At 30.9% G+C, this 21243-nt stretch overlaps 1 protein-coding gene across 1 annotated transcript in view; it reads right to left on the bottom strand.

The window, feature by feature from the left end:
* The window catches only part of LOC140039299 (epidermal growth factor receptor-like), a 42667-nt gene that overhangs the window by 546 nt on the left and 20878 nt on the right, over positions 1 to 21243 (bottom strand). Inside the window, exons 4-16 of the mRNA XM_072084903.1 lie at positions 12584 to 12649; positions 9235 to 9353; positions 5057 to 5105; positions 4883 to 4969; positions 4316 to 4436; positions 3692 to 3862; positions 2944 to 3146; positions 2204 to 2351; positions 1474 to 1543; positions 1163 to 1290; positions 948 to 1038; positions 737 to 808; positions 137 to 376 (exon numbers count right to left, since the gene is read on the bottom strand). Coding sequence (XP_071941004.1) covers positions 137 to 376; positions 737 to 808; positions 948 to 1038; positions 1163 to 1290; positions 1474 to 1543; positions 2204 to 2351; positions 2944 to 3146; positions 3692 to 3862; positions 4316 to 4436; positions 4883 to 4969; positions 5057 to 5105; positions 9235 to 9353; positions 12584 to 12649 — 1565 coding nt within the window. The remainder of the gene's footprint in view (positions 1 to 136; positions 377 to 736; positions 809 to 947; positions 1039 to 1162; positions 1291 to 1473; positions 1544 to 2203; positions 2352 to 2943; positions 3147 to 3691; positions 3863 to 4315; positions 4437 to 4882; positions 4970 to 5056; positions 5106 to 9234; positions 9354 to 12583; positions 12650 to 21243) is intronic.

Consider the following 21243-nt stretch of genomic DNA (forward strand, 5'->3'; position numbering starts at 1 on the left):
TTCACTATCATGACATTGTTATACATACTTTATTTCCAAAAATTGTAATATAACCACGCACTGTGGGTTACAAAATCATGTCGATAGTCTGTAATATACACATTTACAATTTCTCCATTGTTTTTTTTAAACTTACTATTCCTCCATTGAAGTCAACCTGTGCCTTGGCACATGCTTTACAGTCCTTGGCAGTTGGACCAGTACATCCACTGCTGCATTGTTCATGGCACTGGATGCACTTTCCATTAAAAGCACCCTGATTTGAATCACACTTTTCCACACATTTACCATCAACGCTGGTTGTTATACAGGATACGCAGTCATCTGAGCTTGGACCTGAACAATTTAGACAAATGCTGTTGCACTCTCGACAAATCTGTACATACAATAACAAGATGGCTTGAAATTAAACATATTCACATTCAATTACACATAGATAGATAGATACAAATATATTTAATAATTATATATTTTCATAAGTTCGAATGAAAGTTCATACGTGCTGATAAAAAGATATAAATGTTTTTTATATGTCGAAAATTCAAAGTATGTTGAATTGTGTGCTGTAAATTTGTTTAAAAAACATTTTGTATTTTCATAAGATTACAAATTTTATTTACCATTTTTTTAAATAATATGGCTGACTTAATTCTACATTTTAATTATATATAATTTTGCTTCAAACCAAAGCAACCAAATTACACACAATTAATTTAAAAAGTATAGTTATACTTACCCTAGCCTCTGCTATAGCTTTTATTTCATAGAAATGCTCACTACAGGATGCCGTCCTTGGTAGACATTCCCTCTACAATGGGCAAAAAATAGTAATATTAATTAGAAAATAACAAAATCAAGTTAATAAACATGAAACATAACATTCCAACTAATGGAACATTCTTAAACGTCCAATGCATTTTGTTATAAGTAACGTAGGAATGACTTACAATCTCACGTTTATTTTGATCATGGTCAATCTTAGTAACGTAACAATCATCACATCCACCTTCTCCTTTAATGTGCGATTCACCAGTACATCTGCCAAATGAAAAACAAATGTTAGTGAGACAGTTGTGTCTGTGCGAAGGGTGGCTGTGCACTGGGTGGCTGTGCAAAGGGTCATGGTACCATACTAACATAATCTGAAACTTTGTTTACTCACCCCAATACACAATCTTTATGGCAAGGTCTGCATACTTTATCAGCATCTGGGTATTTATATTCAGGACACTCTTCTTTGCACTTATCGCCATCTTTGAAATTTCTACAGCTCAGACATTCAGAAGAACTCTATCAAATAGAAATTAAAACATAGAAATGAATTCTTCTATATACAGTGCATCAAACCAGTCAGCCAGCCTAAAAAGCAACCTCTAATTACTAATAAATATCTTGCCATCTAAAGTTTTAAAGTACAGTAGTATGATTTTTTAAAGCCTTGACTAAAAACAAGGTTATTTATCACCAACTTACTGGTCCAGTGCAAGTCCCATCACACTGTTTGTCACATAGGCCGCATGTTTTATTTGAACTATGATACTCACTGCAGAAATGAAAAATTATTGATTACAAAAATGAAGATTATCTGAAGGTTTTAATGGCAAGGATACGCATTAAAGAAATACTTGTCACAACCTATTATTAGTTTAATTCTATTAAAAAAAAATTGTTTACACCGGAGACAATATATTCTTAGCAGAAAGTCAATATTTTCTCATATCACAACAGCAATACATAAAAAAGTAATGTTAATTGAATAGAAGTTGTAGCTTTGTGGTTAAGATGCTTAGCTCTTACTTCTATGATCAGGGGCTCAAAGTACATTCATTAAATCCCAGGTACAGTAGAACCTCTCACGTGGGACACGCCTGTCTAGGGGACACGCCTGTCTAGGGGACACGCCTGTCTAGGGGACACGCCTGTCTAGGGGACACGCCTGTCTAGGGGACACGCCTGTCTAGGGGACACATTTCTGTTGAACAAAATGAGTGGTAACCCTTCTTTGGGACAACCCTATTTAGGGGATACCTCTCTTAAGAGAACACTTTTCTGTGTAAACCAACAAGAGTTAATATTATGTTTGAACACTACACCGAACCCCTGTTTAGGGGACAGCCCTATTAAGGAGACACTTTGTTGGGACCCAAAGGTGTTCACTTAATTTAAGTGTACTGAAACTGTAAAATAATACAATTCAACAAACCCTCTTGAAGTATTGCAAGAATTAACACATCTGCTACCTTCTTCACCTTCTAATTTAAAGGATTCGCATTCATAGCAATTATCTGCTCCAACATCCCAGCAACCCCCATACCTGTAGCATTCTTTATCACATTTATAGCCCTGAGCTTCTACAAAGCAAAAACAAAATATCATATGTATTAAACTGATTGAATGAATGATCACCATTGTAATTTATTTGTCTAAAGTTCACAAATTCCATTTCCACACTTTGTTTTAGTGTTGTGTTTACATAAATGGATATGATATGACCTTTTATTTTTATGCTTTTTAAAAAATAAATATAGAATCAATGGGCTCTAGTACTTTTTTCATTAAATTATGGTTTATTGGATAAATAAGTTGACCCCAATCCAATTATTGAGGTCAATGCAAATAATAATGTGACATTGAAATGGTCTATTCAGTAACAATTTTTTCATGGGGACAATATATCTTCAATATATAAATTACTAGACTAAAAAATTAAAAAGATATTTATCAAATAATACACTTAAAAGATGTAGAAAAGCAATAGGTATATTCTGTAACAATATTTACTTAAGTTTGTTTTTCCTCGTTGCCTTTGCTGTTAACTGTTTTGTAAATCACATATTTGCCCACAAGGAGTGTTGCATTTATATACCAAATAAATAAATAAATAATCATTTTCATAGCCTAGTCAAAATATATGGGAAAATTGAAACAATAATTTGAACGTACCACAATTCACTCTCAGTTCATTGCTAGAGATGCTAATTTTCTGCGTCTGATAATCTAAAAGAATAGCAGTCCACTTGTCCTCTTTTGCCAGACATAAATTAACATTGTTTGTAATTTGTACATCGCCTCTTTTAACCGATTTCAATGAACTTAATGACAGTGTTTTCAACGATTTTGAGCCAGATATAATAATGCTTTCTTCACTGTAAACAAAACATAGTATAAAAATTGTGTTAAATAACTATTATGGATTGAAGGATTATTGTCCCTTCAATCATGAACAAAAAAGATTTACACGTGCTTACATATCGTCTCTCCCAGGGAGTACCGCCGCAATTGGCGATGCTTCCATGTCAATTTTGCAGTGGGTGGTACAAACAAGTAAGAGGATATACAGTATAGAAACATTAATACTACAGTAAATAGTACAGTAGGCCTACTGCTAAAATGCAGATGACACAAAGCCAACATAGACCTAGTCTGGTATTTAGGCTTAGGTACTGTATTGTAGATGTTCAAATTACTGTAGACTAGGCCTAACATGCGGTGCCTCGTCTAATCTCAGACATCTATTTGACCTTTTTAATACAAAATACAAAAAATATTTTAAGGTACATTATAGGCTTAGGCTAGAATTTGACTTTTAACTAAAACACGCGAAAACGTAAAGTGAATGTTAAATCGCGAAAAATTATGCATGTGAAAGTGATGGCATATACAGTGACTAAAATTGACAATAAATATTTACCCTTCCAGCTCATCTCCATGCACTTCTTTTAGATTGCGTAAAAACTTCAAGTTAATTACACCTGATTGATCAACACCAAATACCTTTAGGTAACCCTTTATTATTTCAACATTTTCTAAAGCAAAAAGTTCTCCATAACTCATTAATGGTATGGTACCAAAAAATGGATCTCTAGAAAAAAAACAAAGAAGATATAAGCACCTTAAATCTGTTCATAAAAATGTCTATATAGATAACATTTTTAAATATTTTTTTCTGCATAAAGTTAAAGTCCCATTCCCTACATTTTTTAGATCTAATTTAAGGTCACAAACTACATTTAATGAAAACAAGAATACTATGTTCCTATTGAGATAACTTTTTTGTCTTTAAACGGTTAAAAATAAGTCCCCATAAATCCCAACATACATTGCGCGCGGACTGATATTTTCGGTTTTCTTCTGTGATTCACCCACTTTTGATCGATTGTAAAGGCCAAAACAAATGGAAGAATCATAACTTTTCAGCAAAAATACCGGGTGTTCCCCAGTCAGTATTAACGGATTCTGGTAAAAACAGAAAGACAATTAATGCAGTACCTATAAACAAATATAGCCAGCGTAATTATTAAAATTATATTATTACCCATGGAATGATTCCCTGTCTATGATCACATTGTGTTTAACAACACGACAGTTTTTATATGTTGCAATATTATCACCACTGACGACAGTATTCTTGGTAGTAAAGTCAACTCCAAGACAAGCTATAAAAAAAAACATGTTCTTAACTCATTAGTATACACTGGTATATACTGTATATACTGGTTCCTGATTGAAAGTGGAAAGTGCATAAAAGCTTGGTTCACATGAGACACAAAACTATTTTAAGAGCTGATAATATATAAGGATAATGAGATAATCTAAAGCTATGTACACACTATCAAACTAGTTTGACAAAACAAGTACGATGTGCACAAATATGGTAGTGATGTATCCAAATATGGTAGTGATATGTCATCATGTTCATATATGGGCAAATAACATTTGTTTGTCACATAGAGTTTGATAGTGTTATATTGTATTTTTTATGTATTGTCTTCTTGGCTGAATAGAGAATAGAGACAATGATCTGGATAACATGATACTGTATTATCCTCATGGTGTTAATGAGATCAATTAATGTTTTTAATACTAGCAAGTAAATACTTACAAATAGATTTTTCACATACACCATTAATGTTTGCCCATTCTGGTCGGCACTGCTCCTTGCATTTTCCCTCATCAAGTACTAATTTACCTAGAAAAGAAAAACTTGAAATGTAATAAGGTAATAATCTTGTTTGCAATAAAATAATCTCAATCTTTAAAAAAATTGGGTATATACCTGGGCAGGTCTCCACACAACTGTCACCATTAAGAGCATTACGGCACAACTATTTAAAAAATCAAAATAGTAACTATTAATATTGACAATCCTAAAATCATGGATATATGAAATATACTATAAAAATCTGTATTTACAAAAACAATGAAATGATATAAATAAATAAAAAAATGTAAAAATTATAGCATTTATCTGATAATTAATTAATTTGAATGATATATTTATCGGTTAATTTTTTGCGAGCGGAATCGGTTAAACCCTGTTTCCACAGGAACTTTATCTCTTAATATTTATCGGTTAATTTTCGGCTGTGGAAACATGGCCTAAGAGTAAATAACACTTCCCTGATTCTACAGTAAACAAAGATAAATAGAAAGTTTATTAAATTATTACCTTCAGATATTTAGGAAAACTTCTAATGGGTACACTTTCATTAGCAGGGAAGAATTGTGAGTAAGGTACTGTAGTATGAAGTATTTTGTATTTCCATTTTATGGAGAAATAAGGTACAGTATGTTTTACAATTGAAAAGTGGCAGAAATGTGACTAGTTTTTTTATATTGAAATTAAAACAAATAAAGAAACATCATCAAATGTATTTGAGTTCTCATAACATAAATTCAAAGTTTTTTTTTGACATATTATACAAAATCTGTACTATAACGTAAAAAGTATAAAGCTATGTCGTTCTCATAGAACACATTTACTAATACATTGGGGCTTGAGGGAGCAAGATTATTTTCTCTGAGTAATTGAAATTATGAAATTAATACATGTGATATAAATGGATACAACAGTTTATATAGTCTTTGAGAATTCCATGAGGATTTGTATGTAAAAAATCATTTTATAACAGTAACATAATCAAAAAGATTTTTCCTTTATGTTTGCAATAATTAAACCCTTCAATATTTACAATCTTTTATTAATGTGAAATGTAATCTTGTACTAGATCAGAGTACAGTTGTACAGTATTCACTTTATTTAAGATTGATTGTATTTTTAATAGTTTTAATAATTTTATGATATAAGCTTTTAATTTGTATGTATACATAACCTAGCTTTTAATGTGCATTTGTGTATTTTGTTCTGAATTTGTTTAGTATATCTTTTTTTTTATATTTATGCCAGTTTCAAATGTATTTCCATTTATATTAATTACTATGGACAATAAAATAATATCAGTATCAGTAATGATACTTTTTAAAATAATTTTGTTATTTTTCTTTGTTTTAACCCTGTAATGCCAACAGTATGTAAATCATTACAAAAAAATATGAATTCCAAGAAAAATACAACAACTTTAAAAGGCATTAGAAAACCATGATTACCAGCCACAGACAGACATCAGATTAATCTTATGCAGTAGATAGATAGTAAAAAGTTATAGCTAAAGTAGTCAGTCATGTCAATATTTTATCACACATATCGTGGGCTTCCTGAACATCAGAGGTCAACTATTATTGTACTACAATATTTAATACTGTGCTGTGTCGTTTACCACACCAGGTTGTCAAGAGGTAGCTCGCTCTTGAACTTAGTTCCATTTTTTATAACTGCTTTACTTCTATTGTGTTAATTGTTCAGTTATTTTGTGGTATGGCAATGGTTTTACAATAATGATGATCTTGGATCTTGATATCCTTGATTGAAAAATCTGTATTACTTTAATATAGTTACAGAAAATATCTTATTTTCCAACAAAACAATGCATATTGTCGGACTGTATACCGATACAGTAGGACTACCAACCATGCATAAAAGAGGGTGTAAAGATTAAAACTTTTGAAAACAGCTTCTGTACAGTGTGTCAATTAAGAAAAAAAACCAGTTGTAAATCTAAAAAAAGATCAAATAACATTATACAATGATTTCCATTACAGTAATGTTTTTTGTGTAACTTAATCAGTACAGTAAGGAAGCCATCTGAAATTACATTACACAGCAAACACTAATAGGATAGCTTGTACTGCTGATGATACAGTAGTTGGAGAAATACTTTTAGTGACTTATGTATTGAACCAGAAAATAGGTTTATTAAAACCTCTTAGACACAAATTGTTTCTATTCTCAAAACGAACATCATGCCATTCATTTTAATAGGTTAGTGGATGATTACCAGCTGGATCAAAAAAATGTTTTGCTAGTAATTCTAAGTTAAACCATAGAGATATAATATCTCTATGGTTAAACTAAAATAAACTTTGTATATTCACCATACTGTACTGTAAAATTAAATAATACAACAGTTGCGGTTTAAGAATGTTTAAATAGGGGAAGTGGATTGCTTAAGGTGTAACATCTAGGGAGGGGCACCTATGTTGTAAAACATTAATTACACCAAATTGGAAAAATGCTCAAGGTAAAAGAACCTTCAAATACAGAGCAACAAAGGAATGGAATCTTTTACCAACTGAAACTAGAACAAAAGTAACTGGGAAACATATTTATAAACTCAAAAATATAGCAACTCTTATGTCATCCAAGTGATCCTACATTTTTTTGTATTTTATTTTTTATATTTTATTTGTTTTTAACTGTTCTGTATATATCTTTTAAATTAGGCCTACTGTGTATTTATGTTATAATTTTTATTTACTTTTAAACTTATAATAACTGGACAATTTTGGAAAGCAGTACTGCGTTACTGAAAATGCAATCCAGTCAAAAGAAGAAAGAATAAATAAATAAAATAAAATATGTACAACTAAAATATTGATAAATTTACATACATTTCCAAATGTGCAAATTGCAATTGTTGATATTCAAATCTAAATTTATAATCTAATTTGTATTGTCAAGCCATCTACACTGTGACAATTATTATACTATATAAAGGAAATTCTTCTTTGCAACAAAAATCTTTTGATACAAAATGATAAAATAATGTGCATATTGCTTTATAGAAAGTCTTTAATTTAAAATTCTACAGTAAAGTAATCAGGTCTTAATGTCTATCATCACAAATAGGATGAAAGAACAACATTAAAGATGATTTTAAATTAAACTTTTACTACAGATCTAAACATGATTAATCGTTCTATCAATTACAAATTATATTTTATCTTTTATTTAATAAAAAGTATAAAAGATTTAACAGTTGGAAAATCCTACACTTGGAAAATGGAATTATTTATGCAAAAACTACTGTAATACAATTTGTTAATGGAATAGAATTCAAATATAATTATATACAAACGTTGAATAGTCATACACATTCATCATCAGTGGAAACATACATTTCCATATTTATATTGTTTACTATATACACAGAAAATTGTGTTGCTTTGAGACACAACGAGAACAGGGCAAAGTACAACTATCGACAAAACAAAATCACATCATTCTTGTATATTCATTAATCCTCATCAGTGGAAACATACATATCCATATTTATATCATTTACTGTAAAATATACACAGAAAATCGTGTTGCTTTGAGACACAAAGAGAACAGGGCAAAGTACAACTATCGACAAAACAAAATCACATCATTCTTGTATATTCATTAATCCTTATCAGTGGAAACATACATATCCATATTTATATCATTTACTGTAAAATATACACAGAAAATCGTGTTGCTTTGAGACACAAAGAGAATAGGGCAAAGTACAACTATTGACAAAACAAAGTCACATCAATCTTGTATATTCTATGTCCTATAGCAGTTGGATAGAAGCTATTGCGGCACATATTTGTAAGAGAGATGATAAACTGTTACAACTACAACATTTTTCCTTCATATCTTTCAGATTTTTGGGACCAGCAAGTAGAGTTGATTTCGAAATGAGTAATACTCTCTACTTCATGTAACACCTTTCTAAAAACATTTCTCTACAAATAACATGTTATTTGATATTTCCAATTAGAATTGAATTCACGCAAATTCTTTTTTAATTGTTTAATTTGAATTTGTGTATAGTTTCTATATTGCCATCAAATGTTTTATATTAATTGGCAGGTTATTTATTTCTCAGCCTAAACCTGCTCATAAGCTCTGTCTACACTATCAGACTATTTTGACAAAAAAAGTGTGATGTGCCTATTATATAGTACTGTAGTAATACTGTATGCCCAAATATGGTAATGATATGACATCATCATGTCCATATGAGCACAACACATTTTTTTTTTGTCACATAAGGTTTGATCGTGTAAACAGAGCTTTAGACTTACTAAACATTGATCAGGTCCAGATCCAGTACAACCACCAATGCAGTTGGCATCACAACATTGGTCAGCTCCAGGTCCAAAGCAACGGTTTTCACATGATGAATTACATACATTTTTGGTTACTGCAATCACATAAATAAAAATATAATAAGAAAACATTAACATTTTAAAACAATTAGAATGCGACACCATTATGTAAAATATGTTTTTTTAATACAGAAAACTGAGGAAACACAGACCATTTCCTTTGCATTAGTGGTCCATGTCATGCAGCATAGTGCAGTGCTTATGTTTATCACATCAGGAAACTATCTACATTTGAATAGGTATCAACAGCTTTGTATCTCATCAAAAGATGAGAAAGGGAGCGGAATGTCAGTCAATGGGCTCTCAATTTTATTTATCAGAATTTATAGTGTCTTCAGACTAAAAGAACGTATTGGTAAACACAATATGATAAGAAACACAAAATGGATTGTTACTGTAGACATTGTATATCTGTGTGATATTGTGGAATTTTTAAAAATGTGGAATAATAAAGTGATATTGTATTGTATTATACTGTAGTTACACTATCCTTGCGTGTTGCACCAGTGGCCATACGGTGAGCATGTGCATTCTCCCCTCAATGTGACATTAAGACTAGAATAACCAAGTGTTAAAATGTAGTGGGCCTGCATGTGCCCACATGGATATTAATCTAAATTAATTTCTTATTTAATTTTGTTTCTATAAACTACTAGTATAGCTGTAGGCACTTGCGAATGTAATCAACATTTATAACAAAGGTCGGGCAAAAGGTAATTGGGAAAATGATTTCACGTCAAACAAGATAACACAAGAATAATTACCAACTAGGAAGCAAACGCAGATTGAAAAACAAATATGAAAAGGTCTGTTAATTGGTACTACAGTACAGGTATAAAGGTCATAGCTTTATTCAAGTTGATTAAAACTTATTTAAATAATAAGCCAATGTCTTTGTTTATCATTGAAAAAAGGATTTAATTTACTACAACATGCACGTTTCTGCTGAACTTTAAAAGATTATTTATTTAATTTTATTTTGTAAGATCATTTTAATCCAGACCTTAGAATGCGACACCATTATGTAAAATATGTTTTTTTAATACAGAAAACTGAGGAAACACAGACCATTTCCTTTGCATTAGTGGTCCATGTCATGCAGCATAGTGCGGTGCTTATGTTTTAATCCAGACCTTTTTATTTGAATTGCCCCGTGTGGGATGATTAAAGAATTTTGAATTGAATTGAATTGAATTCTAAAGCTTTATAGATCTATAACTTAAGTTTATTGTTGCTACTGTACACACGTGTATATTTTTTCCCTTAAAAAAACAAAAACTTTATACACCATGCATAATAGTAAAGGGTAATACCATTAAAAGGGTCACAATACTGAAACTACTGTAAATCCCTTAATCAGGAAATCAAACAAAAACAGGAAAACAAAAAATATGCATCTGACAAATTGTTTTCTATATTCAAGTTAATATTAACAATATTCAAACAGTATCAATTTTAAATTGAGTAGTCAAATTTGCTTGTAGATTTTAATTGTTGTTTTTGTTACAGTAAACAAGGTTTCGTTCAGCAAGAATATACAATGGATGACGTAAATCTAAAATTTGAGAAGGAAAATAATCACAATTGATGAAAAACATTAAACAACACGTTCAAAGATAAATACACTACCCTAGATTGCTCTAACTATGTAAAGCAAAACCGATGTAAAGAATTATCTAGAGTTATCTAGAGTTGCTCTCATGGCAGTATATAAATTCATGTTTAATATAACGGGAAAGAGTGTCTAACCGACTATCGACATGTATGATGCATTTTTTCGTATCAAGGGAATTTCGATGCGGTAATCGCACATAACTTTTACTGGATTGATATACGAGTATCGTGATAAAAATCGTATGGAAATGTATGTTAATTAATGAGTAAAGGGGGGAACTGTGTGCCATAGTTTTACCCACTCTTTAATAATAATAGTGATTTAACCGATCATCATTATAATTGTATTACTAAATAATATACCCTACTTATAGTGTTTCCAGTAAAGTTTATACTTATAATTATTCTTAATTTATTAATGGTAATGGATATTAAATATCATGATTATAAATGACATTGCTCATAAAAATATTGTAAATTTCATGAACATTAGTGTAAAATCTCTGTACAATATTCAAAAGGCATGCTTTCTGTTCATAGTGGTACTCCTTTGATCTTAAGAAAATCTTGGAATAGATAATAACAGTAGGGTCATAGGTTAAATTCTTATTCTTTAAATGCACCAGTTATTATAGCATGAAGATAATAATATCATATTTTCGATTGTTTGAAAAACAAAGTAAATGATTGCATTGTATAAAAACGGCACAGAGTGCAATGCATTTTCATGGAATCATAGTAGAAAAACCACTTCCTTTGGGAGCACCTCTATTCAGGGGACATCCTTATTAGTAGACACTTTCCAATTACCGTACTAACGCGGGTATAAGCCCACCCCCCTTGAACATGAAATCACGTCAAGTTTGGGGGGTTGGGCTTATACCCGAGGATCCAAAAATGCAGATCGTCAAAAACAGCACATGTACACTGTGTATTCCACCATGCGAGCGAGCGCCCTCATGTGTACGACGTTGCCTCTAAATACACGAGGTGTAAAGTGTCGGAAAATTAAGCTTATAGTTCGTGTAGTTTATCGTAGAATATCTTATTTTAAACATCAATTTAACAAGAATTTATCAAACAGAAAAGCAAGTACACAATGTTCGTTAAATAGAAATGTATCAAAGAAATTTAATAAGCATTGTTTATGGCAGCCGATACCAAATTGTGGTTTCCGTTTTGGCGACTTGTAGCGTCGTGTGTGAAGCGATCTTCGACCGCGATGGAGTGTAAACAAAACAGGACCGCTAGGCCTCATATGGCCTAGCGTATATTAGCCTAGCTTGGTTATGATCAAAGGTAGGTGTATTCGGTGTATGGACGTCGCCAAATACAAAATAATGTATTACGACATACACTGTAGATCTTCGAATTAATGGGTGGGCTTATACCAGAGTGCCTCATTTTTCATGAAAATTTGTCAAAAGTCGGGGGTGGGTTTATACCCGAGTATGGGCTTATACCCACATCAGTACGGTAAACAAATGAAGGGCAATATTATATTTTAACATTACAACTCGACTACAACCCACTCCTATTCAGGACACAATACCCAAAGTGTCCAATTAAAAGAGGTTCTACTTTAATGTGTTGTACGAATGTTTAAATATCAACTATCACAATATCACATTTTTTTCTTGACAATACTTACATATCTGACACATTTCAGGACCAGATCCCCAACAGCCCTCTGTGCAATTGCTATCACAGTCATCACCTACAAAATAAATCATTGCCATTAATCATGCTGTTATGGTACGTACACTATAATATAAAATTTTTAAAATGGATCATCTGAGTCTGCAAAAACATTTACTGGTTTTTAAATACCTGTAGCAAGACAAACATACAGTAACGATTCTCAAATTTTAAAATTCTTTTAATTGTTCAATTTATTCACTTTGAGTGAACATAATTGAATGTATAGTATGCAATAATATTGCTTTTATTTTACTGTAGAAAATGATACAAGCTTTTCCAAAATTGAAAACCTTCCTAGTGTACTTGCTTAAATTTCAGAATGCATTGTATGAATGACGTTTTTAAATTAATTACAAAAAACAATTTTTTTCTCAATATTCTCAATACACTGAAGAAGCGAACGTTACAGGGCACCAAGAGCAATCTACAGAAGATGGAATTTTCAGTCTCCTGTTCTCAAATAGAGATGTTGAAAATATCGTCGGTGCAACTACACTAAAAGACTATATACATGTTCACTACCTGAAGTACATAGCCCATATCTGCCGAGAACCAAATAACTCATTAACAAAACAAATGCTCTTTGCACAAGCCTGAAAACCATAGTATCGTGACCCCTGGATTAAATTAAGCAATCTCCTTCAGTGCGATCCTAGTCAAGCTAAGAAGCCAACCCAGTCAAGGAAGCCATTCAACAGTCAGACCCAGCATATAATATTTGGATGCTAGAGAAGACTGCCTCTTGGATGCGACTGGCATCAGTGGGAGGAACGAAACTGTAAACTGTACTGAATACTGTAAACACAAAATGTATCATCATCCTCATATCTGCTATACACAGAGCTAAATACTTAGAACATATTCTAAACATACACCCAGTTTCTATATACAAAATTCTCGTTTCCAATTAGATTCATTTGCCTAATTGAACTCTGTGTATATTTTTCATCTAATCAGCTCATTTTAACTTTCTCTTGATAGATTACCAGACTAACGCAATTTACTTTGTGGAATTGTTTACATTTCACCGTAACCATACGACTGTTATAAATCGTGATAACTTCTTTGGAATTTCAATGGGCACTTGAAGTGGATAAGGCAGCCAGGGTGTATAATATTTAGAAAATATTGAGCTTATCATTCAAGACAGGCGTATAGCCGGCCATACATTCTATAACAAATTCGTCCAGGGTGGTAATTTACATTACTACAAGGGTGGGTGTCAAAACATTAAGTGGCAAATTTGAGGTCAAAATTAAGCATACCTGTATATATGTCTGCCGTGCACAAATACATTTAAGCTATTTTGTAAAAAACTATGTAATTTTGCATTGTTTAATGATGAAATATGACATTGACAAGAAAACACAATTTTTTGTTTTATTTGTGTATAATTTTTTTTCTTCTAAATTCTTAATTTTGATATAAAAAGCTTATATTATTATTAGGGCAATATCATCATAAATAATTAATCTTTTTGGTGATTATAACATTTTTATCCTATATTCAATGTTTTACAGCAACTATTTGGTGATTAAAATAATGGAAGCTATCAATATACTTATAATAAATAATCATGTCACCATTTATACATACACACACACTGTAAAACTGCAATGCATTAAAATATTGATGGAAGAATCAGTAGGTGCACGTTCACAAATGAATCACGATCAGTAATCAAGCACATGATAAATCCTGTGCATCATGATCTTTTTTTATTGATTGATTTTTACTTTTCCTTTTTTTTCTTTATCCTAATTTCTTTTTTAATGCTGAGCTAGTGTCTTTTAAATTACAACATAATTTGGTCTACCTGGCTTTGGTAGCCAGTGGCAGAACTCATAATAAAGTAGAATTTCGCTTAATCCTATTAGTATTGACTTAAAATTAAAATGGAATTTATTTTTAGATTTTAGAAGTGTAATTGATTTTTTCAAAGCCTAATGTGAGTGAGTGGTGAATACGGCCACAGGACTTGGCTACAGGACTTGGCTACCATATCAGGACATCAGAGATTACTTTAACATTAATTTATATATTAGTCCATACTGTATGATTGAAATACTGTATATAATCAATTGTCTTTAAATGTTGTCATACATTTCTTAAAACATATCACCCAAGAAATACTGGGATAATTCAACCTCTCCTCCATCCAATTCTGCATACTAAACAAATTGGTTGGAATGTTATTTTATGGCCCAGCATGTATCATATGATGATGTAAAGTTCACATGCGCATGTGGTAATAGAATAATATGTCATATTATGATATGAAAGATACAGTTATGAATTAAGTTAGGAAAACAAGTCAATGCCTTTGAAATTTCTGTTTTGTAAATTGGAATGAAATTAAAAGTCACACCGATGTAGATAATGCCCTAAATGATTATGAGTACAGGTTTCTTTAATTTAGCTAACAATCATGCCCCACTTAAAAAGATACAAATTCGTCATAAAAAATCTCCATGGATGACAGACCAACTGTTTATTAAACTTACTAGTTTAAATGGAGTTGAAGATGTACAGTAGTAATATGATGTTCTTTAAATCTTGGCTTTTGGCTTTAAAACTTTGTGCACTTCCAAAAGAAAAGAAACCCTACTGTTTTATTTATATTAATATGTAAATGATATACTATATTTTGTATTAATTTTAATTATTGCATGAAGGACAAATTGAAAATCTAAATTTAACAATTCAAAAAAAATGTGCGCGTAATACCTTAATTGTTTTTATTTTAAAATACCGATTAAAGGGATTTTCAATCATGTATTAATTAAATTAATTCAATTGATAAATACAGTATATACCAAAACAAACGTCACTATTTTATTATTGCACTCTATATAATTAGGTATCCCAATGAAAGCGCACAGAGGGGTATCACTTTTGAAATATTGACGAAATTCGAAAAAGTAGTATGACTTTGATGTTAAATAAATCGTATTCAATCTTAATTAATACTTACAAAATTTATATTGTTTGAAAGTACTTGTTTTAATCTTTGTATAAGTGTGTTTATAATTAAAATTAATGAATTAGTTGCCGAGAAAATGCGATTTTAAAACGGTTCTAAAATCCCGTCGAGCCGATTTCCGCGCGTTGAAAACCTCATCGGAAAATCCCCATCAGTTTTCAAAACACGATCGCACGATTACCATTGGAGCTAGCGGATTAATTTTTGTTGTATGTTATCAGGCTTTAAATAAGCTTTAATTTGATACGAAAATCGTCTTCTATAAATAGGTTTTTCGTAACGAAAAGTCAATTTTTGTGACAAAAATCCAATTTTGATTCACCGTTTATGGAAAAATATTATGGATTTTGGTATTAAATTATAGCTAAATCTACATTGAAATCGATAAAACATAGTTTACAAACGTATTGTGCATGGTAATTGAGCGAACTACATTTTAAAATGGTGCATGAGGCGTAAATCCCGTTCAAAATTTTAAAGATCCAACCATTATAATCCGGTGAATATTGTAGTGAGTAAAATATTGTACTCTAAAATACGCGCGTGTTTGTTGTGGCGTTTTCCGTTAAATACATTAATGCACCCTATCAGCGAATGGTACGTTCCATATTTTGAACACGTTGTTTAGTTTTCCTCGCTCGAGTTCGACCGGCTCGACGCGAGATGTGTGACAGCAGCGATGTCGGAGATTGACATGTCCTTTTCCGTCGTAGAATATCTGGTTTTACACATTAATTTAACAACTTAAAATTGATGTAATGTGCGGAAGATTTATTATGCAAGTATACAATGCAAATGCGTTAGGTTAAAATGTACCGAGGAAATTTATTAAGCTAATTTACCAACGTTACATTTGACTCTGTATACGGCGGCCGAAAGTCATTAACTGCGACCGAAATACTTTAACGGAGCGACTACTGATCGCGAGTAAGCCGTGACTTGGCCTAAACTTTAGCTCCGTATTTCAATTTAATAACGTAATAATACGAAAAGAAAACAATTTTTATAATGTTATATATACTATTCAGGTAAACAATTAATTGTTTTAATTAACATTGATTATTTTAAATGAGTTTATTTTGACCCATATTGTGCGTTTGCCTTAAAAGAGCATATCTTATTTAGCTTAGATTTGGTGTCATAATCATATGGGCCTAAAATCTTGTTTTACGTATTCAAAAGTTATATATAATAGTATTTATGATTGAAATTATAAATATAAAGTATATTGAAATATTCTAATAATTATACTTACCGAAAATTAGTGTAAAAGAAAGGAAACAGTACACACCGTTTTTAACATACTTTTTCATTTTTTCTTTTTATAATTTTAAATTTCACCATTAAAAAATTTTTTTTTTTTTCATATACACATCTAAAATATATTTATTAATGAAATATACACTACATTCTAACAAGTACAAAAAAAATTAAATGAATTAGTACAGTAGTTCAAAAGTTACAGATCATTGAAAAATTGCAGTTTTTTCATTTTTTAGGGAATTCCAGCAAAAATGGGCGTTAAATGCTTTCCTACCACTTTGCGGACCAATAATTTAAAAAATAGGTTTCGTTGAGGCTCCAAAAAAAATAGAGTTGTACAACTCTGTGATATCTATAGGTTTAACAAAATTCAAAACTTTTAACTAATTATTGTAAAAGTTATAACCTTTTAAAAATGCTTCCAATTTCAACTGCAAAAAACACCATTTTTAGGCAAAAAATCGTATATTTTTTTACCACTTTAAATAACCATAACTTTAGAACGGGTAATCGGATTTCAATCATTTAAATCGCAAAATGCTAATTACATTAAGTTCTTTATGGTTAACTGAAAGAAAATGTAAAAAAATTAATCTGAATTTTTTCATTGGGATACCTAATATAATACATTGCTCAGATTGCCAAAACAAATACATCATTACAGTAGTACTGTACTGTATAATAATATATATATTAAGTAAAAATATTATAATTGGATATCACTGTTGTCATTAAAGCGTGGTTCCCACTAGCGACGCAATGCAAGGACGTAACGCAACGCAAATGAATTGACCAATCACAAGCGATGGCTTATTCGCTTGTGATTGCTAACTGTCTAGAACTTCGCTTGTCATTGGTTAAAACGCTTGCGTTGTGTTTACGTCCCTGCGTTATGTTCTAGTGGGAACCAAGCTTACGAGAGAATCATAGAGACACCAGTTCAGAATAAAACATGAGATGTTTTTTATATACTGTACTGTGCATTATGTTATTTTTATTCATTGATGTGATGATTTAATAATTAATAATATATAGTAAGTAGATAAGACAAGTTAAGAATCTACGAACTTTCGTTCATGGTAATAATTTTTTGTTGACAATAATAAATTTTGATCATATATAAGCTACAGTCAGTTAGTTTTTATGGCTGCTGTAGTTTCATGTCCAGGATATGAAATTTAGCTGATTTTAGCTGTATCAATTAATAAAATCATATGGCTCCAAAATGTTATGAGGGGGAGGACAAACAGACACCATTTTTAACATTTGGTCTTATACTGATTAGTTCATTACTCTTTTGTTAATTTTTTATGTAAACTACACTTGTTTATGCAGAATTTCATGTGTTTCTTACAAAACATACTTGTCATTCATTACCATGTTCACTTTCTTTAAAAGATGCAAAGCCATTGAAAAGTTCAACCAATAAAACACATCTCTGGCTCTAGCATGTTTAGTAGAACATCTCAACAATGCTTATACAGAATCATGAATGCATTGGATAAATGAGAGCCTAGGGCAATTCAGAAAACATCTTTTTTAAAGCCAATATGTAGATTCTCTGGTAACGCATCTATCAGGCTTACCATACTTATTTTAATCCACTTTCAAATTCCAATTGTCAAGGCTGGTAAAGATTAAACAGCAGTAAAGATGGATTTGGCAAAGAAATAGGCTCATCCGTGTGAACCATTATTCATTAAACTGATAATATCTTGTCTTATCTAGTAGACAGCAATATTCAGCTCATCTGACAGTTCATCTGTTTTACTTGCTGTATCTAAATCTTACACGATTGTCAACGTATTTGTAAAACTAGCCGTTGTATTTAATTCATGTATTCATAACGTGTGATGATGTATTGTACTTGTCAAGACGTCGACTAGGGAAGAACTACAGTATTTGTATTTTGTTGTGTACACTTCATTGAACCTCAACTTCTTATCACGATTTTTTTCAGTTTCATTGAATTTTTATTCAGTACAAAGCGACAGGATTATTTTAAATTATACTTCTGATTGACTCAGGAAAGTGAATGACCCACATTTGCTTACAAAATTCTTGCTTTCCCAAATGACATAAACTAAATCATTATAAATATTTAATTGCTTATTTTATCCTTACTAATTATATTATCAAATCAGTTTATTATATATTGACATCATTAGTGTACAGTAAGTTGAAAAGGTTCTCAGAGATCAAGCACAAAAGTTCAATTACGTCATGTGTGTTTACAAAAGATAATATATCATTAGGAAAATATTGGCTAGCAAATTATCTGTTTTTTAATTTAAAAAGGGAAAGTAATTGGAAACACACTCACAGGTATTTAGATGACGACTCTATTCTAGCCTAATCAAAACATGAGACTTTTCAAATTTATAAAAAAAGGTTACTTCTTTGCTTGCAGTAAGATTATTACTTGTATTCACCTGCCCTATCTTATATATATAATTCAAAACTTATGGCTTGATTCTGTGTACTGTGACATAAATACAATCTATGTCATGACCTTAATGAGCTTAATGATATTTTGAGCACAATTTTATGCTAAATTATGAATTTATGAATTCTAAAATAAAAGATTGTATAATTCCACAAAGTGAAGTCTTATGATTGCTACTAATTCTTTAAATTAAACTGTTTTACATTTGCAAATCTTTTGATAGGAATTTAAAGACAGTAGTGTAGTTAAATAGTTTATAATACATAAGCTTTAAATAGTCATAAAAACATCATGATTGTTCTATTATTCTTTTAGGGGTGTTCTTCTTCAGCATTATAGTATTATCTATCTTTTACCAGGAAGTTATTTTACATTTCCCTGGGTTTTTTTTACCGTAGCCAACATTTATTGCAAAACTTTAACTTATTTTGAATCCTTACTTATAAATCGCTTACTGCACAGTGTACTGTACAACTGTAATAACTTTTAAAATAAATATTCTGGTCTATGGCACAATCTTGGTTTATGAACATAGAAATCATACATTTTCAAGAAACCTCCAATTTTACAATGCTTTTCAATTTTATTAACATTTTAATACAATATGTTGTTTGTATTGATTGATTGGGGAGAATATTTTCATTCATCAAAGATGAACAGAAAACCATCGTAATATTTTGTATTAAAACTGTTTACTGTTTATACAATTAATCCACTGCTTCCATCTTTAATTAATGTCAAAAGCTACAGTAGGCAGAATGCTAGGCCATTTATAAGGCAGTGCTTGGATTTAGCCACAGAGAAGATGATGGTACACACTACAGGTTGGCACTGGAGATCAATAAAGGCAATAACCTTATCATGGAATTCTGGATCTTGGTCCAGAATTTTTGCATACCACTTTAATTCAACCTATATCTTGGAATTCTATTTTCTAAAATTTGGTAGCGATTATAATAAAATTATAACCATCCGCAAGTAACTGATGAGGATATTGGCTTACGAACCCAAATTGGATTATCAACGCATTAATGATTACAATTTGGTTGGAGACTACTGCAAGTCTATCGCATTTTAAATAGTACGAAAAGTATCATTACAAGCCAGCCAATCATTAGTATTGTTTGATGTTCTTTATTAAGATTTAAAAAGTATTATATTCCACTTTATCCAAACTTTAAATCATGCAGACATTTGGCATCATGGTTGTAGGTGATTTTTGGAAGCTTGGTTTAAAAAAAGAATAAGCTTATACCACCTATAAATTTATGGTTTCATATTTTCGAGGTCACATATAATTAGCATCACCCACCAATCTTTTCTTGAGACCTATGCCACATCAATACAAAACCAAACTCTGTAACAGTAAGTCTGAACAGGACCTTGTTAATGTTAGGCCTACATAATACAATCAGTTTACAGTCTCAAAAAAGGCATAAATCTATAGTCATATAGCTTGGAAGAAATCGTGATTTATTTCCTCCACTGTCATGAGAACAATTTGAATCATCAGAAATAGGTTAACTTTATTTACATCTTCAAAAAAACAAACATACTGTATCCCTTGGAAGGTATCTAGACCTTTTATATGCAAGATGTACAATCAAAGAAACTTACTGTAGTGTATTGAGCTTTGTGTTAGCTATTGAATTGATGGAACTCTGATTTATCTTTGTGTTTTCAGTACAATAATAAGTTTGTAAAAAATCACAACCGACCTTGTCGCTCCACAATTTAAGCTTTTGAAAAATTTCACCCACATATGTATGCGCGTGTTATGAAGCCAAATAACAATAAGTAATTGTTCCTCTACGCTTTTGAATGCCGGCAAAGCTAATTATTAAGTATTTATTTTCTTATGATTCTATTATTCATTTATAGCCTTCCAGGTGCCTTGCGAATAATATAAAAACATCGT

Source organism: Antedon mediterranea, chromosome 2 (assembly GCF_964355755.1).
Source record: "Antedon mediterranea chromosome 2, ecAntMedi1.1, whole genome shotgun sequence".
Lineage (NCBI taxonomy): Eukaryota > Metazoa > Echinodermata > Crinoidea > Comatulida > Antedonidae > Antedon > Antedon mediterranea.